Below are 25,829 nucleotides of genomic sequence, written 5' to 3' on the forward strand. Positions count from 1 at the left end.
GGGCGGCGCCGCGGCGCAGGCGTAGTGCGTCACGGGCGGCCAGGCAGCCGGCGGCGTACGGGAGGACGCGTCTACAGGGCCGTGGGGGCGCCGAATCGGGACGTGCTTCGGGGGGCATGAGCCGAGGGGACGACGCCGAGGCCACGAGGTTAGTCCGGTCGCGACGCGTCCCGACACCTGGACGCGGACCCCGCGAGCGGCGCCCCGAGAAAGGCTGCCCGAGCCGAGCGGGCGGCCGAGGCCCCGCCCCGGATCGTCCCGCCGCCGGCCCGGAAACAACAAGCCGGGGGATGCCCGGGCACCGGGAAGCGACCGGGCTGGGCCGGGCCGAACCCAGCCCGCGGGGCCGGGGCCGCTCCTCAGCACACTCGCGCGCGCGCACAGAGACAGATGCACACGCGTGCGCGCGCACAGACTCACGCGAGCACACACAAATGCGCGCGCGCGCACGGACACGCGCGTGCGCGCACGGACACCCGCGCACACACCTGCACAATGCACACGCGCGCGCGCACGGACACACACAACGTCCGGGGTGGCAGAGGCTCAGCCGGGAGAGCAATGGAGACTCCTATTTTTGGCCAACCCTGTGCATCGAAGGGGTTGTTGTCTCAGTTGCTGCGCGCAAAGGCTGTGGTTTTGTTTTTTTGTTGTTGTTTGTTTTGATAGTCGCATGCCATCTGGGTTTCTCACTCCACCCTCCGTGTCACCATGCGCTCTGCATCGAGCTGGCACAGATGTCAGATTGCAGCCTCACACCCAAGCCAAGGACTAGGGATCCTTGGGCCATTCCATGGAGGAAAAGAAACTGACCCCGGACAGGAGTGGGGGCGTGTCACGAACATGGAGGGACTGTGGAGCAGCAGCCTGGAGCAGAGCAGTGCCCTGAGTGCCAGCGGTCAGCCCTGGGCAAAAGCCCTTCCCTGTGGGCACTTAGATTCTGGCGAGGGGAACCCAAGGTAGAGGGGACAGGAGCTCACTGCATTGCCGGTAAATGGGTGTGGAAATGAAAGTGGCCCCCGTTCAAAGGAACTTTCGGGGTGATGTCTTACAAACGTCAGGCAGCAAGGAGTTCTGAAAGCCAGGATTTGGGGTCCATGTCCTGAATGCTTCTTCCTGAAAATGCTTCCTCCCTTGTGGTATTAAGTGCCTGTGGGTGTTGGTGCTATTTTTAGATGTGGAGAGAATCAGAGGTCCTGTCCTTCCAGATCCATCTCAAGTGGCATCTTCTGAGCTCTTCTCTCCAGTAGTTTTTTTCATTTAATGTCATCTTTTTGGGGGGTGAAGACCTGTCAGCGTTTAGGGGCTACTGCAGCTCTTTGCTGTCTGGGTAGCTGCCGCAGTGAGTATGAGGGAACGGCAGCCTTTAGTGTATGACAGCTACGTGGTACTGGAGGACCTCGCAGTGACAGGTGAGCTGCGCGCAAGGCAAGTGCTTAAGCCCCTGGGCTACCCTCTGGCTCTGCTCTCCAGTAATTGTGAGTTTGTCCGGTTGAGTCTCCCTGTCAGGCCACTTTGCTCAGCCGTGTGTGCAAGCATTTATTGCTAAAGACGTCTTGCTTATTTTGCTTTTGTCTGCCTTCTCTTCCAACTATAAGCGGGCTGAGGTCTGAGATCTTGTGTGTTCGCTGCTCTGTCACCAGTGGCGAAAAAACAGCAATTCAGTTAAACTTTATAGAGTGTTTAGAGGAACACTCTCTAGGAAAAGAGGAGGCAAGGGAAGCAAGGAGGTGGCAGAACGTTCCTCCTCCCTTTTCCATCCCTGGAATTCTGTGTCTGGTTCATCTTTCAGGAGTGAGGAGTAAGAGCCATAGTTCATTCACTTCTCTTATCCTCAGCACACAGGCCAGGATCTAGTAATTATTAGTAGATGCTTGTTACTCATTTATCACTCGATAGACTGTGTGAATGGGAAAGGAAACATAATACCCTTGGGGACGGGGGAAGCAGGCTGTGGCCCCGCAGTCAGCAGTTACCTGGGGGCTACTGTGTCCTAGCCTTTCGTTACACGCTGTCTGCTGCTATGGGTACAAGGGCATGGCACGGTGGCACTCAGTGTATGGCGGCTGTGGTCGCTAAGACCCAGCTCCCGCAGCTCTGACCCCTGAGGCATTCCTGGTTATAAAGGACACATGTTTTCTCTGGCAGGAACGTCTGAAGTCTGGCACAGACAGCCATCTTCCTAGTTTTTTAGAAAATCCTTTCTTGCTCTACCACATTGTTTGTTTTCTGTCTTTCAGCGTTTTGTTTATTGTGGGGTAGGAGGCAGAGGGCCAGACCCCGCAGTGCTCAGGACTTGCTTCTGGATCTTCTCTCAGAGATCACTCCTGGCAGTGCCAGGGGACCATATGTGATGTCTGGGCTTGAACCAGGTCGGCCGTGTGCAGGGAAATGCCCTTCCCGCTGTATGGTCTCTCCAGCCTTCATCTCATTTTTCAGTTCTCACAATAAACTTAAGCAGTCAGGTCTAGTATGTATGCAAGATTCATCCTGTAGAGATGAGGCACCAGAAGCTTAGAGAGATGTGACTTCCAGTCATCACTGTCATCCCGTCGTTCGTCAATTTACTCGAGCAGGCACCAGTAACATCTCTGTTACACTCAGCCCCGAGATTTTAGCAGCCTCTCCTTACTTGTCTTTCCCAACAATTGGAGGCTCTTTCAGGGTCAGAGGAATGAGACCTATCATTACTGTTTTTGACATATCGAATACGCCATGGGGAGCTTGCTAGGTTCTGCCATGGAAATGCTAAAACGAAAAGTCAGGATTTTTGACACAGGTTGTTTTTATGACTATTTCCATTGTACTGCTCGTGCGTTTTGGTGTGAGAGCAGCTAACCTTAGTTGGAAACTCTGTAGGTGCCACGTAGTATCTTTAATGCTTGAGGATGTTTTAATTCAGTGAATCTGCACAGTCCTGGGAGATACTAACCCAGTGTACAGGTGAGGCCACAAAGACAGAGCAGTCAGGTCACTTCCCCCGTGTTACGCTTCTCCAAAGTGCTGGCACTGGGATAACCAGGGAGGAAGTAAGTTTTCCCAGACTCTCCCAGATTAGTACTGATGGAATGGAAAGGGCTAACACCTATTGATTACTAATGCTGGTTGCCATGTGTCGTGAGGTTTTTATCTTTAATCTCTGCACTTCACATAGAAGAAACTAAAGCCCAGAGTTCATCAGGTCCCACAGCGCTCTGCACCCAGTTCTAACTCCAGAGTGTCTGACCGTAGTCTTCTTCCCATGAGAAAACATAGAGGGATCAGTAAGATGCATTGGTGGCATCCACAGCTGGCTTGGGGACACCAAACTGGAATCGCAGTGGAACTGGGTTCTCATACAGTAGTGGAGCCTTTGGCCTCCTGCCCCGTCGGTCCCTGGCTTCAGAAGGTGGAAAGCTTGAGTTTCTTCGGGCAGAAGCCCCGCCCCTTTCATGAACTTCATCAGTGCCCGAGGAGCTGTCCGGGGGAGTGGGTGCAGGGCCTAGGGCTGGGGGGTGGCCAAGGCCTCCAAGGGACTGCCCACCCCGGACTCTCTTCCACTCAGCGTTTGCTGAATCTGAAGCCTCGTGTTCGCTGTTCCTTTAGCAGCGTGTTGTCCTCTCTCCTGCCTAACGTCCACGTTTTCTTTAGTATTTCATAGAGATTGATGGAAACAGAAACCAAAACTCTTCCCCTGGAGAATGCATCCATCCTTTCAGAGGGCTCCCTCCAGGAGGGGCACCGCTTATGGATCGGCAACCTGGACCCCAAAATCACAGAGTAAGTATCAGTCATCTTAAAGAACAGTCTACAAAACGGCGGGCGGGGGGGTGGTAATAACTGATGTTTACAGAGATCTTCAAGGGAAGCGGGGCATTCGTGTTTTTTACTTCTAATTGTGTTTCAATTCTCTTCGGAAGGGATGTCGTGTTCTCTGTTGCCATTGTTCTTACACCCGCTCATAGACTTCGCTTGCCTTTACACCCTCATTTCTTCACCATGATCACAATCCCGTGTAGCTGAGCAGTGTGGGAGGGAACTCACGGAAAATGCAGTGACGGTAAAGGGTGTCTGAATACACAGCAAGCAGAAAGATCGTTCAGAATCATCTGCTTCATGACTGGGCGTTTCTGGCAGAGCTTACCTGTATTGTGTTTGTTAGGTGAAAGTAGTCACCAATGAAAAATGTTTAAGAAACCCTATTTTCAGATCTGGAGCGATAGGAGAATGGGTAGGGGTTTTGCGTCGCACATAACCCACCTGGGTTGGATCCTGGGCATTCCTGAGCACTGCCAGGAGTGACCCCTGAACATTGCTGGGCGTGACCTTTAAAAAGTAACTTTAAAAAGTCTGACCCAAGGTCACCAAAGCCTGCCCCTCTAGGCTGCATCACGTGATGGACAAAGGTGGGTGCAGAATGTTCCAGCCTGGAGACTGAAAAGGTACCGGATCAGGCACTTGCCTTGCACGTGGCAGACCCAGGTTTGATCCCCAATATCCCATGTGGTCCCCTGAACGCCTCTAGGAATAATTCCTAAGCCCAGAGCCAGGGTAAGCCCTGAACATCAGGTTGAAAAAAAAAAAATCCTACTTTGCACTCCATACTCCATTTTCTTTTCCTTCCTGCTACAGATGGAGTTATGGTTTATTATTTTCCATTACTTGGCTTCTTAGGCTAGTAGGGAATTATTTTCTAGAATCAGCCTCGGCATACCTTTACTATTCAAAATGAAGAATCCAGAAGTCGTGGTACTGCCACAGAGCAGCAGCATTAGACCAGAGCCCACGGGAGACCGCCGTGGTCACAGCAAGGCACCATTGGACCACAGCCCTGTGAAGGAAGCTCGAAGGGGTCTCAGGCGCTCGCCAAGCCCTTCCGGTTTTTATTCCTTCGTCAGGTGGTTCAGGAGCCTCCTGAGTGCCGTGCTAAGTAGCACACAAACTTTTTTCAATCTCAGGAGCCTTGTCTTAAAAGTAACCAACACTCAGCAAAAATAACCATTCAGAGATGGTCTGATGCGATCAGGGAGGAAGTGCAGCCACCACCTTCTGCCCAGGGCCACCTGTGCCTGGCGATCCTTCAGAGCACCCTTGCAGCGCCCTTGCAGACGCCTAACGTGGTCCAGCTCTCTTCTCCGGCGAAGGAGAGCGGCCCCGAGAGATGGAGGCGCTGAGGCCACGGGATCACAAGGCTGATTGAATTATTGGCTCCCCACCTCCTGCTCTCATGGCAAGGAAAGGAAGTTCCTGGCAGAGGGAATTGAGTTTGGGGTGTTTTTCAGTTCTGTTGGAGAGGGTAACCGTGAGCGGGTTGAGCTGTCGGGTCAGTGATAGCGGGCATGCAGTGAATGATCAGGCTCCTCCCTCTGGAGTAGTCTCGGAGCAGGAACAGGGGAGACCCGGGCTCCCCTCTCCTGTAAGTCGGGAGGAGAGGAGATAGGAATATGAGCTGAAATAAGGAAAGCGGCGGGGCTGGAGCGATAGCACAGCAGGGAGGGCGTTTGCCTTGCACGCGGCTGACCCAAGTTCGATTCCCAGCATCCCATATGGTCCCCTGAGCACTGCCAGGAGTAATTCCTGAGTGCAGAGCCAGGAGTAACCCCTGTGCATCTCCAGGTGTGACCCAAAAAGCCAAAGGGAAAAGAAAAGGAAAGTGGAAAATGGATGTGAACTAACGCATCAGGATTGTAATAAGGCTTAGTTCCTGTATCCTGCTCGACCTCAAACCAACTCAGTGTAGGTAACTGTCCCTCTGGAAACGGCGGACAATCACGACGTTTGCAGAGCCTGTCCCCGTCATCAGGGAATGGACTGAATTCATTTGCCTTCTCTTTTTTTATTTGGTGTGTGGGGGGGGTGCTTTTTTGGTCACACCGGGCGATGCACAAGGCTTACTCCTGGCTCTGCACTCAGAAATTACTCCTTGGCAGTGCTCAGGGGACCATATAGGGTGCTGGGAATCAAACCCAGGTCAGTCGCGGGCAAGGCAAACGCCCACTGTATTATTGCTCCAGCCCCTTGCCTTCTCTCTACAGCGTGCAGCTCTGAGGATGGATGGGCCCGTGGTTCTGCCCAGCCTCTCAGTGTCTGCTGAGCCGAAAAGCCGTGTCCCGCTAAGTGGCAAGAATGGTTCCCGTCCTCGCCTCTGCCTGTCTGCATCGCAGTCTGGCAAGAGAAACGCCGGTCGCTGTCTGTCTGTCCCTGGAACGAGATTCTTGTTCTCACCGCATCTTGCCGCTTTGTGGGAAGGTTCAAATGGGCGTCTACCACCTCAGTTTACGTCCCCGGTTAGAGCTAGGGTTGTTCCTTCCGCTGAGCCTAAAGCGAGGGACATGGACACCAAACCAGTGTCCCTGCTCCTCTGACACTGGGCCACAGGCAGACCCCAAGCCCTGGGCTGTGCAGCAGGGTCTGTTGGCTCAACACGTGATTTCCGCCTCTGCAGCCCCAGAAATCACTCTGACTCGCTTTCTTCTGTGCTCTACAGGTATTTTCCTTCTCAAACAAATTTATTAGAGAGCAATTGTATTTTAAAGACATAACTACCAGTGTTAGCTTATGGTGAACATGAAATGCTCTGTCTACTCATTTTATTTACCCACTGTCTGTAGCAGTGTCGTCCCGTTGTTCATCGACTTGCTCGAGCGGGCACCAGCAACGTCTCCATTGTGAGACTTGTTACTGTTTTTGGCATATTGAATATGCCACAGGGAGCTTGTCAGGCTCTGCTGCGTGGGTTCTTTACCCAGTTACAGCAAAAAAGTCCTAATGTTTTAGCAAAGCGGGTCGTACATTATGGAAATGTAGAGTTTCCTTCCAGAGTATTCCAAGCACTTACACTCCTGCACCCCGTTCCTGTCATGCTATGCTGCAGTCAATGTTTTTCAGAGTGGACGGTGCTGCCCCCAGGGGTGCACAGTATTACCCCAGGTGCAACTGGGGAGCACTTTCTGCTTGTTCATTTCCAGAAGGTTTCTGGGACTCACCAAGTAACTTTTTGTTTTTTTCCTGAAAAGGAAGTGGTAGGCCAAATAATCTGGGAACCTCTCTCCCTCTTTCTCCACTCCCTCTCTCTCTCCATCCCTTCCTTCTTCTCCCCCTCTGGCTCCATCTCCCTCCCTGTCTCCCTTTCCCTCTCGCCCTCCCCCTTCCGCTCTCTCTCCCTTCTCTGTGCCCCTCTCTCCCTCCTACCCCCCCCACACACACACCCTGCACTGTCAGGAGTGGAACTCAGAAGGACAGGTCAAGTCTCAGCATCTAAGGCAAGTGCCCTCCAGTTTCTCTTGCAGCCCAGTCCTCATTTTCCCGCCCTGATTTCTTTCCATGCCTTGGTCTCTGTGAAATAGCCTTTACTTACATTTGGATCACGCCCCATACAGAGAACGTTAAAGACCTGTATCTCGCATCGTCTTTTTTTATTATTATTATTTGAGAATTTTCTCGGAGTCACTCGTACACTGAGAACCTTCCCCACTGCCCTTTCATTTGTCTCCCAGCAACTCAGCGTCAAAGTAAAAGTCCCGCCAGACTTGCGTCCGGCCTTCACTGCCAGCGCCCTGCCTGCCGTGCCGCCTGGGCACTCACCCCCTCCCCTGCACCCCTCCCCTCACGCCTCTGCCCCTGGCATTCCCCGCACTGTCGTGCTCAGGCACCTCACTTTCCGGGAGCGTCTCTCCGCCGCCTTTTCCTCTGTTCACGCCCATGCCTCTGTGGCAAGTGCTGAGCTGTTTCGTGGCCTGTTAGTATGTTAGCTGTTAGAATGTTCTCTAACCCAGAGCTCTTGGGCACCAAAACCACCCCACGGGGATGGTGAAGAAAAAAAAGGTTGAGATTTCAGGTCGGGAAGGGGGCCCAGTCTTACTCCTTTGCATAGTCAGGTGACTACAGGACTTGACGTGCTCCATGTGGCTTGTAGCACTTACGTAGACCGTCACTGCAGGCAGGCCGCTTTATCTGTGCAGTGTAGTGGAGGTAGCCCGGTTACGAAAGTGCTTATGTTCGTGCCTCTGAGCTTGAACAAGTGTTTGTTATTTGTCGTTGGGTTTGGGCGGTGCTTGAGCACTTCTCCACCTGTCCCCCAAGCGCCTGGCAGTGCTTGGGGGACAGGTGGTACTGGGGGTCACACCAGAGCCCCCTGCAGGCAGAACAGGCAGCCCCTCCCCTGGCCCAGGAAGGTCCTTCCCAAGACCCAGGACAGAGGACTCTGATGAAGGGACCGGAGAGATGGCACAGCAGGTAAGATACTTGCCTTGCAAGCACCAAGCCTGGGTTCAGCCTCTGACACCACATATGGTTGGTCTTCTTTTTTTTTTTTTTTCTTTTTGGGTCACACCCAGCGATGCTCAGGGGTTACTCCTGGCTTTGCACTCAGGAATTGCTCCTGGCAGTGCTTGGGGGACCATATGGGATGCCGGGGATCGAACCCGGGTCAGCCGCGTGCAAGGCAAACACCCTACCCGCTGTGCTATCGCTCCGGCCCCCTATGGTTGGTCTTCTGAGCACTGCCAGGAGTCCAGGAGTCACGCACACAGACACACGCACCAGCAATCACACACACACACACACACACACACACACACACACACCCCAGCACAGGGCCATGAGTAAACTCTGAGTACAGCCAGGTGTGACCCAAACATCAAGAAAAAAGAAAACTGACGAAGTTGCAGGCGTACGCATAGAACTGGCATACAAATCCCCTGGCTCCCTCGGGCTTCGGGGCCCATATTTCATTTGGAGAAGCGCGGCTGATGAGTAGCGAACGCGCGCTCAGACTTCAGCGGCAGATGAAAGTGTTTGCAGATGTGAAAGCAAGATTCTTCAGGCCTTTTTCACTATCAGAGCTTGCAGTCCCCATCTCCAGGAAGCAAAATAGTAAACATTTCATTCCTTTTGTTTCGGCGTTCCGATAATTTCAAGAAATTATCAAACAAGAAAAGAAATCCCGGAGAAGTTGAAAGACACGGCCCTAAGCAGATGTTCCTGGAATCTTAAGGTCACATTTCTCGGGCAGCGCGTGTTTGTCAGCTTCTTAAAGAATGATCTGTCGGCGTTCCACACACCCTCCCCCCGCCACCGAATAAATTAAAATTCATTTCCTAGGAAATGCCAATCGCCTTACCTTCCTGCTATTAAGCAGAATGCAGCTAATGAAAAGATGACCGGCCCACAGTAGCCCTGAGATTTTTTTTTTTTTAAAGCCAAGTTGGCCCCACCATTCACTGGCAGTTAGCGTGATGGTTTGGGTGGGCACAGGATGTGAGAGGTGCAGCTGCCCATTGCAATGCGGGCGGGAATCACAGTTCCTCTGTTCTCTGAGAGGCCCCGTCATCTGCCTGTTCAAACACTCAAGGAAAACCAGAATTTGCACTTGAGGTATCTCGCTTTCCCCTGAAAAGTCTCCAGCCCCCATCCCCACCCCCCGACCTACCCAGACCTTGCCCTCCCCCGTCCCCCCACCTCTTCCCTCCCGCAGTGGGTCCCCTGATGGAATATGTGGGAACTGGGCTCTCTCCGCTCTCTTCCCTTTCAAAACAGGTCTGATGCCCACATTCAATTCCATGGCCCACACTGGGATCTCTGCTTCCTGCCCCAGCGGAGCCCTGTGCTCCGTCTGTCTGTCTGTCTGTCTGTCTGCCTGGCCCACTGTCGGGCCCCTGACCCCTGGTGATGGGCCCGTGGAGGTACCTTAGGGCCCAGTCCAGGGCCGCACGTGGTCCCCATGGGCTCTCTCTGCCTCGGGTCCTCGAAACAATGTGACTAGAAATGTGGCTGAAGGGATGGCTTCGCCGACTCCCTGTGGGGCAGAATTCCCAGTAATAACAGATTTAGCATGTGGACCGATACCTTTTTAGTATCACAGGGGCAGCATTGTTTCGAGAAAGCCTTGACTCCGTTTGAATAGCGCGGAGGATGCCAGGAGGAAGGCCAGAGGAAAAGGGAAGCGGGAGAGTGCTCGCTTTGTCTCACCCGCACCTCAGATGACAGGAAGTCAGAACTGAGATTGGCCACATCTGTTTGAGTCACTTGAAAGCTCCATAGAAACCGAGGCCAGGACGAGGGCCGGAGTGGCGGGCGCTGGGGGCAGCCCCCGGCAGGAGGCCTTTCTTCCTCGGCCCGCCTGTGCCTGATCCCTGCGTACTCCCGGGGACCGGCCTGTGCAGGCACCGGGGATGGGGGGGCTGAGGACCCGAGGCGGGAGGCTCGGTAGGACGGGCCTGGTTCCCCCGGCCCTGTTGGGACCCGCCTCGGTCACGGCCCTAACATGCAGTCGCTCCCGAGCACTTAGTGCCACGCCACGCGCCGCGGCGTGGGTTTGGGCCGTTTCCCCCAGTGCCGTCAAAGGAAGCCAGCCGGGAAGGCGGCCAGGGCGGTTGCGTTGTTGTCGCGTTGTTGACGGGTACGGGCTGCTCTGTTTCTGAGATAGGGTAGACTGGCGTTGGGGTGTGGGCGCGTGTGTTTCTGATGAAGTTCGAGTTATTCACAAATGCGATTGCGTTGCCAAGAAATTAAAAATAAATAGATCGGCGCTATTTTCGAGCTTTGTCCCTGTTTGTGGGCCAGACAGCTGTTTGTGAGGTGTGGTTTTTTTTGTTGTTGTTGTTTGGTATTTTTGTGCCGGACAGACCCGTAGCCACGAGAGTTCCTGTTCCACATGGAGGCAAACAACCCTGCTTGCCAAATAAAGGAGCGCAGCAGTTTGGGTGGGGGACGTGGGCAGGGATCAAGTTCATTCCCGGGGTCTGTGAACTCCGGGAGCCAGAGAGATAGCGCAGCGCGTAGGGCGTTTGCCTTGCATGCGGCCGACCCGGGTTTGATCCCCAGCATCCCGTATGGGGCCTCCAAGAACCGCCAGGAGTAACCCAGGAGTATCACTAGGGGTGCCCCCCCCAAAAAAAATGAGCTCGTGCTTTTGAGTGACGGGGGCTCATGGGCTCTGTCTCCCCACAGGTACCACCTCCTCAAGCTCCTGCAGAAGTTCGGCACCGTGAAGCAGTTCGACTTCCTCTTTCACAAGTCGGGTGCCCTGGAGGGCCAGCCCCGCGGGTACTGCTTCGTGAACTTTGAGACTAAGCAGGTAACACAGCCCTGGGCGTCAGGTGGGCCTTGCTCCCGGTGACCCTCCCCGGCCGGCCGGAGCCACGTCTGGTGGGTCTCTGAGCACCTCGCCCTGGGGCCCTCCAGCGAGCTGGACCTCGGCCCCACTGACCTCGTGACCGCTTTCCACATCGGCCCTCCTCCCTGGGCCCACGCTGGAAGGCGCCTGACCCACTTTCCCGACCAAACGCTTTGGGGTGCCCGCACGAAGCACACGGCTGCCTCCCCCCCTGTTCTGTTTTGTTTTTCCGTCCGCGGTTGGCCAACAAAGCCTCCTTTTCTTCCAGTAGCTCTGCCCCGTGGTGCAGAAGCCCCCCTCGTCTGTGGTCAGCCACCCACAGGCTCTTTTATTGCATTTTCCTTACAATGTGCCTGTCTCGGGCCCGGAACAAATGCAGGCACAGGCGTTTGTACGTAGAAGAGAAAGTCCTGCGGTGGCCAGGACGCACACACACACACACACACACACAGAGGTATCTTCTGGGGGGGGCGGGCGGGGCGGGGGCAAGTCTCTGCCTGGGAGTTGACATGCGTTTATAAAGAAACTGAATCTGAATGTCATTAAATGCAGAGGCACTTCTCAGTCCCCGCGATAGCTCGATAATTCATATGTAAAAACATTGCCTGGCTAATTACTTTATTAGTAATTATATTTGAATGTTTTTCTTGTTTTAAAGGTAACGTGCTTATTTATAGATGAAAATAAGTAACTTCTCTCAGCCTGAAATAATCACGCTGATAGTTATATATTTTTCTAGTCTTTCCACATTCATAGCTCATAGCACAGATAGGATCATATTATCATGTTTACCACTAGGTGCATTAAAATTTTTCTGTCACCTAACACACATCAAAATAATATTATATATCACGATACTGTGGTTTTACCACCGTAGCTATTAATGTATGTACATATGTAAAAATTCAAGGTAGCTGTATCCTTAATGTTTATGCATTCTGTTATACATTAAGTAAGCCTCTGGGGTCCGAGCAATAGTACAGTGGGTAAGGCATTTACCTTCCATGCAGCCGGCCTGGGTTCAATCCTTGGCGTCCCATATTGTCCCCTGGGCACTGCCAGGAGTGATTCCTAAATGCTGAGCCAGGAGTAATCCTGGGCATTGCTGGCTGTGGCCCCAAAACAACCAAAAGCAGGCCTTAATTTGAAAACAAACCACCCCCCCATAAAAGGGAGAATAGCAACTAGACAGAGAGTACAGGGGTCACCGCACTTGCTTGCAGTCCACCCACCCCAGTTAGACTCCCTGACGTCATACATGGCCCCCAAGCTCCTCTAAGGACCACTATAAACACAGCCAGAATAGCCCCTGAGCATAGCCAGGTACGGCCTCAACATTCAAAAATAAATAAAAATACACCAATGTCACTTCGACGGCTGCATAATGTGTCATTTCATATGATCATATGGTAAGTTATTAGACAGACTCTCTAAATTTGCGATTCAGGCTGTCCCACGAAAGCCTAAGTATCCGTTGGGAATCTCATGCAGGTCTGACAATGTGCATATTTTCTGTATGTTTATGAAAACAAAGGACATCAGCAAGAAAACATTTTTTTCTTAATACAATTGCCAACTTGCCCTCAAAAAACCGCTGTATTCTGAGATTGTAGGAAGCTGTCAGTTGTCTTTCTCGTATTGGAAATTTTTATTTTCTAAAATATTTGCAAGTCCCGTAGACAATAAGTGACGTGTCATTCTAATTCTTCAGACGTTTCTGAGGGTGCCGACGGCCTGGCCGTGTGGTTAGCATTCCCGCTTCTCTTCCCTGCAGTGGGGATGGCACGACCCAGGTGGTGGCTGGTTGTGGTGCTCCCCCAGGTTCCACGCCCCCTCGCCCCCTCGCCCCCGGGTGCAGTGGACTGCGGTGTGGCACTGGGGCTCCTACCCCACACTTGAAAGGCAGGGCGCTCGCCACCCCGCTGTCTCTCCCCGCATGGATTCCCCAGTAGGCAGTTGTGTCGGTGACCCCCAGTGCTGCAAGCAGTGTCCGGCCTCCCCGAAACCCTGGCAGCACCACGAGAGGGCACAGCCTCCATCACCCCGACCAGAACATAGGAGAGCCTCAGGGCAGCGCCAGGCGGGCACCGGGCTGAGTGTGAGAGCAGCAGCAGGGGGAGGAGGAGGCGCAGGAAGTGGAGGGATCAGTGGAGGCCTGTCAGTCACCATCGGCATTCAATGGTATTGCCGACTCCGTGAACCTGGAAGTGATACACTGAGATAGGAAATTTGAAGGCAGACATCATGCTGACATCCTATTACTGCTGGCACTACAGAATTGTTTTTTCGCTTTTGTTTGTTTGTTTGTTTTAAAAAGACCTTCCAAGTTCACGTTGACTGAGTGAAACTTGACCAGAAACTTAAGATCAATTTACTGATGTAACCCGGGGAATGAGCAGCCTGGACTGCCCGTGGGGTCCCAGTGCGGCCTCAGAGAGACTCCTGTGTTTCTCTTCCTGTTCCTTCAAGGGCTCCTTCACCCCCGGTCAGCATGGGGTGCACTTGGCCCCGTGCCTCCTGCACACACGCGAAGCAGAGCTTTGGCAGGATGGGCAAGTACGGCCAGGCTTCCTGGGAATGGCCCGGAGTGACCATTACCCAGTGTCAGGAATTCCTTTCAGGCTTGCTGCTCGCCTCTGCGGTAGGGAAAGGGTCAGGGAATTCCTGGCTCTGCAAGCCAGGTGCCTCGATTGGCCCGCGCCGATACCCTGCTCACGGTCACTTTGACTCACCCCTGCCTTTTCCGGCCTGGTTCCCTTCCCTCCCGTGCCCTTTGAAGCCAGCGCTGTTTCTCGGCCTGAGTTCAGGAAGGCGCAGCCCTGATCCGGGTGTAGCCTTGGCCCTGCATAGAGGCCCCTGGAATACCGTTCTGAGAGAGTAGGTGCTACCTCACCCAAGTGGAATATGTAGAAAAATATCAGTACTGTTGTCCAGGGCCAGGGCAATAGTACAGCAGGTAGGGCATCTTCCTGGCATGCGACCGACCTGGGTTTGATCCCTGGCACCCCATGTGACCCCCTGAGCTCCCACCAGCAGGGAGCCCCGGGTGCTGCCCGGCACCCAAAACACAAAAACAAAAAACAAAAAAATACTGCTATCAAACATTGATGTGGTGCTTGAAACAGGCCCCGGGCTCCGAGTCCTCACCTCCCCCCACTCCCCTCCACCCCCACCCACCCCCTGTGAAACGCGGCTGGCCCATCCACTTGTTCAGGGGAGGCAGCGTGGGGCCTGCCATGCCTGACACACGCAGCCAGGGCCAAGGCCAGGGCCGGGGTGCGGAGTCCTGGGCCCACGCCCTTTTCTGTTCCTCTGCCTGTGTTTAGCCGTCACTGCCTTGAGCCAGTCGCTTCCCAAGAGCAGTGGGTCAGAATCCCGGCCCTCGAAGCTAGTGAGACCCTCCAGCAAGACGGGCCGTGCCCTGGGCCTCCGCCTGGTCCACTAACATCAGCCCTTTCCCGGACAGGAAGCGGAACAAGCCATCCAGTGTCTCAATGGCAAACTGGCTCTGTCCAAGAAGCTGGTGGTACGGTGGGCGCATGCCCAAGTGAAGGTAAGTCGGGGTAGGGGTGGGGGGCTGCAGGGCGTGGGGGGGAGGTGCCAAGAGACTGCGTGACGGCCCTCCCAAACGAGCCGCCGAGAGACCTCTCTCCACTCACCGTTTGCCTCCCAGCCTCTCCACATCTGGAACAGTCAGACTTTGGTCTCCTCCTTGTATTTACCATGTGTTGCCAGATTTTTCTTTTGAGAGCCATCTCAGGAGGGATTAAGTTCCTTCGTTGTTTCTCTCCACATACCCACAGATTCTGGTTTTGATTGATTTTTCCATGTGGCTGATGTGTATACTCAGTCTCTCCCTCTCCTTCCCCTCCCTCCCTCCCTCTCTCTCTCTCCCTCTCTCGCTCTCCCTCTTTTCCTCCCTGTCTCTCTCCCTCTCCCTTTCTCTCTCGCTCACTCGCTCTCATTCTTCGGAGGGGAAAATTGTATTTATTTTTTAAATTAGCTGCTTTAGGCATTATTAGACTCCTCCCAGCGTCCCAGTTCTGTGGGGAGCTTGCATGTGTTTGTCCTAAGTGCCTGGGAAACGGGCCGTCGGAAGGACTGCTCTAAGCACTGGCCTCTCACTCCGGAGAGCTGGGGGGTTCTTTTGTGCAGCTTTACGGTATCTGCGTATTGTTTTCCCTTGGAACCCTGAGAAGGGCAAACTGCTTTTATTCCTCTGTAGTTGGCCCCTGAAAACGTGCTGGAGAAGGCGGGTGGCGTTCTCTCAGGCCCGGAGCAGAGGTGGGAGGGGTGCCGCGTTGATTCCCCTCCTTCCACGGGGCTGCTCCAGGCTCTGGGCGCAAGGTCCCCCCCGCAGTGCTGAGGATAGAACCAGGTGTGGCCTGCAGGACGCCCTTTGAGCCCTCCCCGGACTCGCTACCAGACTTCTGTTCCAGTTGTCGAGGCGTCACTCTAGCTCTGGGGGCAGCGTCTGAGCAGGAAGTGCCCGGTAGAGGCACAGGGAACCAGACGCTCAGAGCTCAGCATCCGAGCTGAAAGTCAGACTCTTTGGAGCCTGGCGAGCACTTCAGGTGATCACGGAGCCCTCTCAGTTAGAGCAGAAGCAGCGAGAAGCATTGCCACATGCGTTTTCTATGCAGGAGGAAGTCAGGTCTCGACTGCCAGGCTGTCGCGGTCCCTCCCGCACCTCATGAGCAGACACGCAGGAGACACCAGCGCTCCCGTCCCTCTCGACTCCTCCTGCTCGCGCTCCTCTCCTCGGCAACTCTGTGGGCCCGAGGCTCCTGCCTGCTCTCTAACGTTCGCCCTGTCACCGGGAGCAGATGGTGATCTGATGTTGAGTGTATCTGCTCCTTCAGTACAGAGCGTTGCATCGTCAGTGGCTGCAAACACTGTCCCTCCTCTTCTTGCTCGTGCAGATCAGTTTAGAGTTGGACACCGACGCTCGGTGCCCCGCGAAGCCCTGCCAGTGACTGTTTTGGTCTCGTTTGAAGCAGCGAGGGCGCTGGGCAAGTTGGGCCTCACCTGGGGGTGCTTGAGGGCTACTCCCAGCTCTGTGCTCAGGGAGCAGGGATCGTGTGCCGGGAGGGCAGTAAAAGAGATTAGCTAAGAGGCCATAGGTAACAGTTGAATTCAGCCCAGTGGGCTGGAGCGACAGTACAGCAGGGCGGTGCTTGTCTTGTACGTGACCCACCCCGGTTGGATTCCCGGCACCCGATGGTCCCCTGAGGCCCGCCAGGAGTGGTCCCGGAGAGCGGAGCCAGGAGTAAGCCCTGGGCACTGCCAGGTGTGCCTCCCCGCCCCCCCCCAAAAAAAATACACTTATTTAATAAGATTGTAATAGTACACCTCGCTGTGTTTTTGTGCTGGGCATGAATTTAAAAGCTGAGGTTCCTCCTATACGAAATGAGGACTTATGACTCAGTGGGATGCTTATTCTAATTTTTTTTTTTTTGTAAATTCATACTTAGTGGAGTTTGCATTATTTCCCCGTGGGGAGCAGTTGTCAAGCTGTCTGTGAGTGAGCTGGTCACTCTCGTAGGACGGGGGCTTTCTGGAGCTCTCCCCCGAGTGGTTTCCCTCTTCCTTCCTTCCAGAGGTACGATCACAACAAGAACGATAAGATCCTCCCCATCAGCCTCGAGCCATCCTCCAGCACCGAGCCTGCTCAGTCCAACCTGAGGTAAGCGGGCCCCGGGGGAGCCGCGCACTCGCCCAGAGCCCTGCCGCTTCCTCCCGGCAAGCCTTCCTCTGCGTCCGGGAAATCTCCGGACGGGCATTGACAATAGCATCCGCTAACCTTTGGCACGCTGGGAGATGGACTGGGTTAGTCTCCAGGGTGTGTGCATCTCTCCTCCTGCCGCCCCAGGACCACGTGTTACCCAGTTATAGAACTGCAGAAAGGAGGCAGAGGGGGGCTGGAGCGATAGCACAATGGGTAAGGCACTTGCCTTGCACGCGGCCAACCCGGGTTCAATTCCCAGCATCCCATATGGCCCCTGAGCACCGCTAGGAGTAAGTCCTGAGTGCAGAGTCAGGAGGAACCCCTGTGCATTGCCGGGTGTGACCCAAAGAGCAAAAAAAATAAATAAACATACACCATTTAAAAAATAAAAATAAAAAAGAGAGAGGAGTACTGCTCGTACTGCTCCCGGCCTCAGTCCTGGGAAGGCAGCTGCCTCTGGCACAGCCAGTCGCCTCAAAACAAACGTTTGACTCACACCTCGAGTATCGTTGGTGTTGGTCACCTCAGCTCCCCCCGCCAGGCTCTCAGTGTGCAGGGCTTCCCTTCGCTGTGCCGTTTCAGTGACTAACAGTTTGGGTTCTAATATGTACAAATTGTCAGTTACTTCTTTGGAGTTAATTCAAAACAGAAGGAGCAGTGGGCTGGGTAGAGAAAGGGGAAGTGGACGGCTGAACAGAAGTGGAAGGATTTTTTTTTTCCTTCTTTCTTTCTTTTATTTTTGCATCATAACCTCAGGAGAAATTATAACAATAACGCTAACAATAGCCAGGATTTAAGGAGGTTGCTGTGAGGCAGGCACTGCCTGTGCTGAATACTTCAGATGCTGTATGTCAGCGAATTATCATAAATATTTTGGTAAAAGTTCTGTTACACTCATTTTACGAAGGAGGAGACAAACTTAGTGGGGTAAAATACCTCGGCCTGGAATGCAAAGAGTAGCGTCCAGATTACAGCTGGGACTGTTGGGCCTCCAGCCTCGTCACCTCTTCAGGGACACTCTGGGCTTTGTGCAGCTCTAAACTGATCCAGAAAGCAGGGGGGTGCGTGAAGGATGCGGCTGGAGACAGCAGCTTGCCTTGCTTGCGGCTGACCTGGGTTCGGTTCCCAGCAACCCATCTGGTCCTCCACACGCCTGCCTGGAGTGATTCTGGAGCAACACCGGGTGTGGCCCAGAAAACTACACACGCTCCAAAAGACAGAGACAGACAGACAGACAGAGAGAGCGCTATGGAGGAATTTCACTGCCTCAGAAGGCTCAGATGTCAGTGCTCTGTCCCACAGTCAGGAAGGCAGTGGCTGTGTGACCGCGCTGGACAGCACAGCCAGAGCCTTTCTCATCTCCTTTCTGAACCATGCAAAGGAGGCGCACGCATATCATTAAACTGCCGGGGAAGGGAAGCCTGAGACATTTTTAAGAATGACAAGATCAACAGACTGAAAGTAACTCTGCCAGGCCCGGAACATACTACAAAGGTTAAGGAACTTGCCTAGCACGTGGCTGCAGCCGCGAGAGCGGTGCGAGTCCCAGCTCTGCTGTGTGGCCCTGAGCACAGAGCCAGGTGTGGCCCCTGGATGCCACCAGGTGAGGCTGACTAAAAAGAAAGAATGCTGGGGCTGGAGCAATAGCACAGCGGGTAGGGCGTTTGCCTTGCACGCGGCCAACCCGGGTTCGATTCCCAGCATCCCATATGGTCCCCTGAGCACCGTTAGGGGTGATTCCTGAGTGCAGAGCCAGGAGTAATCACTGTGCATTGCCAGGTGTGACCCAAAAAGCAAAAATAAATAAATAAATAGAATGCTGATTGGGGCCAGAGAGAGTACCAGGGGCAGGGCACTGACTTTGCACTCGGCCAACGCTGGTTCAATCCCAACACCACGTATGGTTGGTTGGTCCTCCAAGCCTGGCCAGAAACGATCCCTAAGTGCGGAGCCAGGAGTAAGCTCTGACCAACCCCCGGCTTGGTATAAAAAAATTTTTTTAATTCTAAAACAGGGACTGGAGCAATAACACAGCAGGTTGGGCGTTTGCCTTGCACGCAGCCAACCCGGGTTTAATTCCCAGCATCCCATATGGTCCCCTGAGCACCGCCAGGGGTAATTCCTGAGTGCAGAGCCAGGAGTAAACCCTGAGCATCGCCAGGTATGACCCAAAAAGAAAAAAAAAAAACGTCCAAAATAAATTTTTATTATTTTTCTTTTGCAGCTTTTGATTTGTTCATCTTTGTTGGTATTAACTTTCCTGCTGCTAATGTTGGCACTGGGTGAGGGGGGGTTAGGCGGGGGTTGTTTGTCTTTTAGTTTTGGGGTCACACCCAGCAGTTTTGAGGGGTGGTTCCTGGGCTCTGCACTCAGGGATCACTCCTGGAGGGTTCAGGCGACCATATGGGGCGCCAAGGATTGAACCCTAGTCGGCTGCTTGCAAGGCAAATGCCCTCCCCACTGTGCTATCTCTCCGGCCTCTTCCCATCAGGATTTAACCTTGATCACAGGTGGGTGGCTGCTTTTGTGCTTGGTGACAGCCTCATAAAACAGTGAACTCCACTCTGGTTTATTTTCCAAATTGGTACTTTGCACTAGTGTTTTTCATCTTTTTTTTTTTTTTTGAATTTTTGAATTTGGGGGCCACACCTGGTGATGCCCAAAGGTTCCTCCTGGCTCTGCACTCAGGAACTACGCCTGGTGGTGTCCGGGGGATTATATGGCATGCCGGGAATCAAAACGGGTCCGCCGCATACACAGCAAACGCCTTCCCCGCTGCACTGTTGCTCCGGCTCGTCATCAGTTTTTGAATCTAGAGAGCCTGAGCTTACAGCTTTCTCGTCACTCCCTGCCTAATTCGAGAAGGCTGTTGCCCTGTGATTCGAGCTGGGGGAAGGCGTGGCCGCCTGGCCCTGTTCATGGAGCAGCTGCTAGTCTGGTAAAGCGCCATCTGTGAACGTTCCAGTGCCCCGGAGAAGGATGAGCCGTTACCTTCTGAGGGGGTCTGGTCGTCCATGGTGTATCCCCATTAAGTCCCTCTGACTGTAGGCCGTTGGCAGCATCAGAAATGGATGAAACGCCTGCTGCCCGTGTGCTTTGCTTCCTGACCCAGCTCTGGCCCGCGGCGGGAGGGGATCCTGCTCAGCTCTGCTCCGTCTCCTCTCTCCTCTCACGCCTGCTCAGCTTCCAGCCTGGTGGAGAGGAAGGAGCAAGGACGTTGCTCCCCAGCAGGCTGGACTTGAGTCCCCGCCCCTCGGCCTGTGAGATGTGTGAGCCTGGGGCATAGCTCTGCCCTCCGTATTTGCTTTTCCTTCTAAAACCTTAGAAGAATGGGCCCAAGAGCCGGCACAGCGCGCAGTCTTCTTGCCTTGCGTGCGGCTGACCCAGATTCCATGCCTCGTACCACATGCCGTCCCCTGAGTGATCCTGAGCCCAGAACCAAGAGTTACCAGGTGTGTGACCCCAGAGCAAAAATAAATGAAATAAAACCTCACAAGGGTGGTGCAAGGGTTCAAAAGACTCCAAGAGATGTTGCATAAATGCAGGCACACGCTCCGAAAATCCAGAATATTTAACTGGGCAGAGAGCTTATATGGCAGTGGCAGTAGAATGTGGGTGTTGCTGCCAGGGCTTCTGAACGTACAGGGGGGAGTGTAGAGGTCGCCCACCCCACGCCAAGAAGACCTGGAGTTCTCAGCCAAAAAAAAAAAAAAAAAAAAACTCCAAGAGGCATTGGGCACGGCCTCTGGCGCTGTGTAAGCACCATGTAAGTGACATCTGTACAGACACAACTTTGTTGAGAGAGAGGAGAGAGAGAGAGAGAGATTTCTAATGGTTTCCCAGGAATTATTCGCATTGTCAATGGTCCAAAAGTTAGTACCATAGTCAGTAGAATGGGCTTCAGAGTCCATTCACAAGTCTCAGCTAGAGAACATTGGGCAGCTAACAGGTTTCTGTGCCTGGCATCCTTTTATCTGAAAAATAAGACCAGAAGCCTCCTTTGCAATATTGCTGTCAGAACTTCATGAATTTTTTCAGTTTCTGTTATTGTTCTCGGGCCACCCTGAGGGTGCTCAGGGCTTACTCCTGGCTCTGCACTCAAGGATCACTCCGGGTGGGGCTCGGGGAAACATATCGGGTGCCGGGGGTTGAACCTGGGCCGGCCACGTGCAAGGTAAGTGCCGTCCCCACTGCACTATTGCTCCGCCCTGTTCTTGCAATGTTTGTTTTTTGTTTGTTTTTTTTTGGGTCACGCCCAGCGATACACAGGGGTTACTCCTGGCTCTGCGCTCAGGAATTACCCCCTGGCAGTGCTCAGAGGACCCTATGGGATGATGGAATCAACCCAGGTCGGCTGCATGCAAGGCAAACACCCTACCCGCTGTGCTATTGCTCCAGCCCCCTTGCAGTGTTTTTAATTACAAAATGCCCATAACAAAATTCAGCATCCTAATTATTTTAAGTATATCATCGATTGTTACAAATAATTTATAGTGTTGTCCAAGCATCACTACCATCTACCTCTGTAGTTGTTTTCATCTTGTAATATGAAAACTTTGTTAAACAGTAACTTTGTTTCTACTTCCTCCACTCCCCCCCACCCCCCAGCAACCACGGGCCTACTTTGTGTCTGTGATCTTAGTGACTGCTAGTGTCTCATAGAAGCTAAGTCAGTGAAGTAGTGGAATAAGTCTGTCTCAAAAAGGCAGATACCAGCACCCCACATGGTCCCCCCCAACCCAGGCTCTGCCGGAAGTGATCCCTGAGCACAGAGCCAGGTGTAAGCCCCAAGTGCTCCCGGTTATGACCCAAAAAGACAACACAGGTGGGGCAGGGGAGCAAAACATTTTGGGTGTACACTCCCTCTTCCCGGCCCTGCTATTGATTCCTGCACAAGTTCATTTTATTGCGTCCCTGTTCACTGCCAGGTGTGAGACGGTGAGCAGCCTCTGGGCCTGGGGCTTCGGTGATAGTGACTGAAACGCTCCTGACGGCATCTGGCTCCCAGCAAAACCCGGAGCGCTGCCTGGTGCTTAGCGACCTTTAGGTGTCTCGGATACGTGAAAGTTGTTCCTGGAGGGGCTCTGAGTTTGTGTGACTGGGCGATATAGACTGGCATAGCCACAAAGCCCCCTGACCCTCGCGTCTCTGCCAGTGTCTGCCTGCCGCCAGGTGGCACACCACCTCTGAACGTCCAGACCTTCGCGTCTTTCTTAAAACCAGCGTGTGTGTGTGTGTGTGTGTGTGTGTGACCACAGAACGTCCAGACCTTCGCGTCTTTCTTAAAACCAGCGTGTGTGTGTGTGTGTGACCACAGAACGTCCAGACCTTCGAGTCTTTCTTAAAACCAGCGTGTGTGTGTGTGTGTGTGTGTGTGTGTGTGTGTGTGTCCGTCCCCATGTGTCCCGGACAGGTGAGACCTGCCGTCCCCAGCCCTACTCTGACCCTCTGCTGTCCTCTCCACAGTGTCACCGCGAAGATCAAAGCCATCGAAGCGAAGCTGAAGATGATGGCCGAGAACCCGGATGCCGAGTACCCCGCCGCCCCGGTGTACTCCTACTTCAAGCCACCGGATAAAAAAAGGACTACTCCGTACTCGAGAACAGCCTGGAGGTCCCGGAGGTGATGGCTGCGGTTCCCGTCCCCGCGCAGGCGCACGGGGCCCCGACCCCTCAGCGCCTGCGCCTCTGTCCTCCCTCTCGCGTGACCGGCACTGCCCAGCAGCGCACGCAGCACACGGTGGACCGTGGTGACGTAACGCTTTTGGATGTTCTCACGGCTCTTGCTCCCCTGAAGTATGTGTGGAATTGAGCATTGTCCAGAATAAATAGGATTCCCTCCAAATCTGTGACTCAAACTCTGGGATGCGCTAGTTGGCTGGTCCGTCTGCATTTGTAGCTCCAGAAACAACATATATTGCTGCCAGAAAGGCAAACTTTTTTAAAAAAGTTACTATTTCAATCAGGAAACTAAATTTATTAACATCCGTCTTAAAAATAATAGAGCTTTTTTTTTTTTTTCCCTCTTGTGCTCAAGTGTCTTTGCAACCTGCAAAGCGAGAAACGGGGAAGGAAGTGAAGTCTTTGGAATCCTGTTGGGAGCTGGTGTTCCCGAGTTCGTTGCGGCAGCCCCGCTAGCTGCGCTGCGGGAGAGAGTCCTCGGCAAGAGAAAGCTGGTTCTTAGAGCAAGTATTGAGGTCTTCTTTCGAGTGATGCTCCTTGGTTCAAAAATCTCAACTAGGCAGACATGGTGTGTGGCTTAAAACTCGACATCAACAAAACGAGAACAAAATTCAGTATCATACACCAACCATAATGAAATTCTATTTGGAATTTTATTCTGTAGTGATTTTTTTTTTTTTTAAAGAGCCCTGCCGCCTTCTGTAATATCAAATGTTCTTTAACTGTGGGACTTTTTAAATCGCTCTTACCTGCATGAGGTTGTTTGTATAGCATGAGAATGTTCTATTTGGAATTGTGTCCTGGTCAAACAGAGTAGAAAAGCAAGCTTTTTCTTTGAGAACCCTAGACACCGTTGGATGATGGCTCGCAAACATTTTTTTCTAGTCATTTTAGTGGGGTCCGAGCAGAGGACGTGTGAGTGCCTGGGGCCGGGAGGGAGGGGTCCGAGCAGAGGACGTGTGAGTGCCCGGGGCCGGGAGGGAGGGCCCAGAGGCCCAGGCGTGAGCCCCAGCCAGGCGGCACCATAGCAGCGAGCTCCCCGTTTCCGGTTTAAAGCCTCGGGAGAGGACGGAGCTTCTTTCCCAAAGCTTCTCCCCGGGCAGACTCTGCCAGGAGCCTTCCAAGGGGAGCAGCAGCGCCCGGGGAGAAGCAGCGAGCCTGGCAGCGCCGGCGACGTCGGTCACTTAGTTTCTGTCCGTAGCTTCGGTCCTTGGGGCCCCAGCATTGCTGCTTCCCTCAGCGAGTGACTCTCGAGCACTGCTCCTAGTGAGAGGAAACTTGGATCAGAGGAACATCAAGTCTCCCGGGAGGCCTCCGTGAGTTTAAGATTCTTGAACTCAAACTGGCAGCTTGGCGAGATCTCCAGGTTCTTAGAACCGAGTCCGAGAAATTCTTAGCGCCTTTCCCTAGGTAGCCCTTTTAAGAGACCTTAGGTCTGTTGCGTAGTTTCTGCGTTTCTTAGTGATTTGACATGCGTCCCTTCCATTCGGGGGACAGATCCAGGAGGGTGGCACAATTGCACTCCCCCACCCCTCTTTTTTGGTTTTTTTTTTTTTTTTTTTTTTTGGTCTGGTAACTTCGTAGAGCATAGAGCTCACCATTTTCTCCTTACGTTCTCAGAGGGCGATGGTGAGATAGGACTGACTTGATGCAAAATAGTCTTCTATTTTTAATAGGATCTTAGAAAATACTTCACTTTGAATTCTAGAGTCTTTCCCTTTAGAAACCAGAGCTATTTATTTGTATTTAAAGCGATGTTTATTTGTACCGATTCTTACTCTCCTGTGTGAATAAACGCAAGACATTGTGTGTGGTGGTGTCTTCTCTTCCCCCCCCCCCCCCCCCCCGCTTCCTCCACTCTCTCCACAGGCCGTTTCCGCCTGGGACTGGGACTCGGGCCGGGCCGGTGCGCCGTCTTGACAGCCTCTTCTTTGCAGAAGGCTCCAGCTAGAGGTGCCCCAGCACCCCTCTCCACACGTGTGCCTGCCAGCTTCTGCGCTCAGAGCAGAGAGATGAGCTGTTCCCCTGCAGGTCTGCGGTGGAAGCTCCCGAGAGGAGTGTGCTCCTGTGTTTCGGATCACACTCGCCCTCTTTGTTTTCTTTTCATTTTCTTGTTTTTGCTTTTTGGGCCACACCCGGCGATGCACTGGGGTCACTCCTGGCTCATGCACTGAGGAATTACTCCTGGCGGTGCTCAGAGGACCCTATGGGATGCTGGGAATCAAACCCGGGTCAGTTGCGTGCAAGGCAAACGCCCTACCCACTGGGCTGTCTCTCCAGCTCTGGCGCTGGCTCTCTTTCAAAGTAGAATTTTCCATTGAGGGGCTGGAGCAATAGTACAGCAGGTGGGTAGGGCACTTGCCTTGCATGCAGCTGACGTTCAATCTCTGGCATCCCATATGGTTCCCTGAGCATCACCAGGAGTAATTCCTGAGTGCAGAACCAGGAAGAACCCCTGAGCGTCGCCAGGTATGAGCCCAAAAAAGAAGGAAAGGAAAAACTAAAAAAGCTTTCCAACAAATGAGTTTTATGTCCTCAGTATGCCGAAAGCAGGTTAGTGAAAGGTTTGGGGTGTTTTTTTGTTTGTTTGTTTAGTTTTTTTTTTTATTCTCTTTCTAGAAGTGTTTTTATTTACACAGGGATGAGGAAGTGAGCTGTTCACCAGAGAGGTGAGGACGTCTTCCAAGTCTCATCTCCAACTTTCCGGCTTGATAAATTTAACGTTCCCCAGTTCACTTTCTGTCATTTGCTTCTCGGCAATGGGGAAGAGGAACACAGGAAAGGTTTTTTTTTTTTTTTTTTTTTTGCTTTTTGGGTCACACCTGGCAATGCACAGGGGTTACTCCTGGCTCTGCACTCAGGAATTACCCCTGGCCATGCTCAGGGGACCATATGGGATGCTGGGATTTGAACCCGGGTCGGCCGCGTGCAAGGCAAACGCCCTACCCGCTGTGCTATCTCTCCAGCCCCCTGGAAAGGTTTTTAAAGTGAGAAACTTGCACATTTTCAGAACTTTTTTAAAACGCTGATCCTTCTGAGAAGGCACGAGCAGTTGGTTTCTGAATCAGCAAGCCTGTCTGATTTCTTACAAGATTGGGGTTCAGGGACCGGAGAGATACTCTAGAGGGTAAGGCGCTTGCCTTGCACGTGGCCAACCACTTTGATCCCCAGCACCCCATGTAGAAAAAAATGGGGTTCATTCTTGCCTTACAGATACTTCCTATATATTGGGGCTGGAGTGATAACAGCGGGTAGGGCGTTTGCCTTGCACGCAGGTGACCCGGGTTTGATTCCCAGCATCCCTTATGGTCCCCTGAGCACTGCC

General features: G+C 53.2%; 1 protein-coding gene across 1 annotated transcript; it reads left to right on the plus strand.

Annotated features, from left to right (window-relative positions):
* Positions 1 to 24,313, plus strand: RBM18 (RNA binding motif protein 18). Its single transcript, XM_055135301.1, has 6 exons — positions 1 to 148; positions 3,631 to 3,759; positions 10,930 to 11,056; positions 14,562 to 14,648; positions 16,696 to 16,781; positions 22,290 to 24,313. The coding sequence occupies exons 2-6, from the start codon at positions 3,647 to 3,649 to the stop codon at positions 22,447 to 22,449; spliced, it is 573 nt and encodes a 190-aa protein (XP_054991276.1). The 5' UTR covers positions 1 to 148; positions 3,631 to 3,646; the 3' UTR covers positions 22,450 to 24,313.
* Positions 24,314 to 25,829: the final 1,516 nt, after the last annotated feature.

This window comes from Sorex araneus, chromosome 1, assembly GCF_027595985.1.
Source record: "Sorex araneus isolate mSorAra2 chromosome 1, mSorAra2.pri, whole genome shotgun sequence".
NCBI classification, from domain to species: Eukaryota; Metazoa; Chordata; class Mammalia; order Eulipotyphla; family Soricidae; genus Sorex; species Sorex araneus.

Excerpts from the sequence above, each read along its gene's own strand:
- RBM18 (XM_055135301.1), top strand. The coding sequence starts at position 3,647 with ATGGAAACAGAAACCAAAACTCTTCCCCTGGAGAATGCATCCATCCTT. Across the intron at positions 11,057-14,561 it reads TGAACTTTGAGACTAAGCAG|GAAGCGGAACAAGCCATCCA; the intron begins GTAACACAGCCC and ends TTTCCCGGACAG. Across the intron at positions 14,649-16,695 it reads GGGCGCATGCCCAAGTGAAG|AGGTACGATCACAACAAGAA; the intron begins GTAAGTCGGGGT and ends CCTTCCTTCCAG.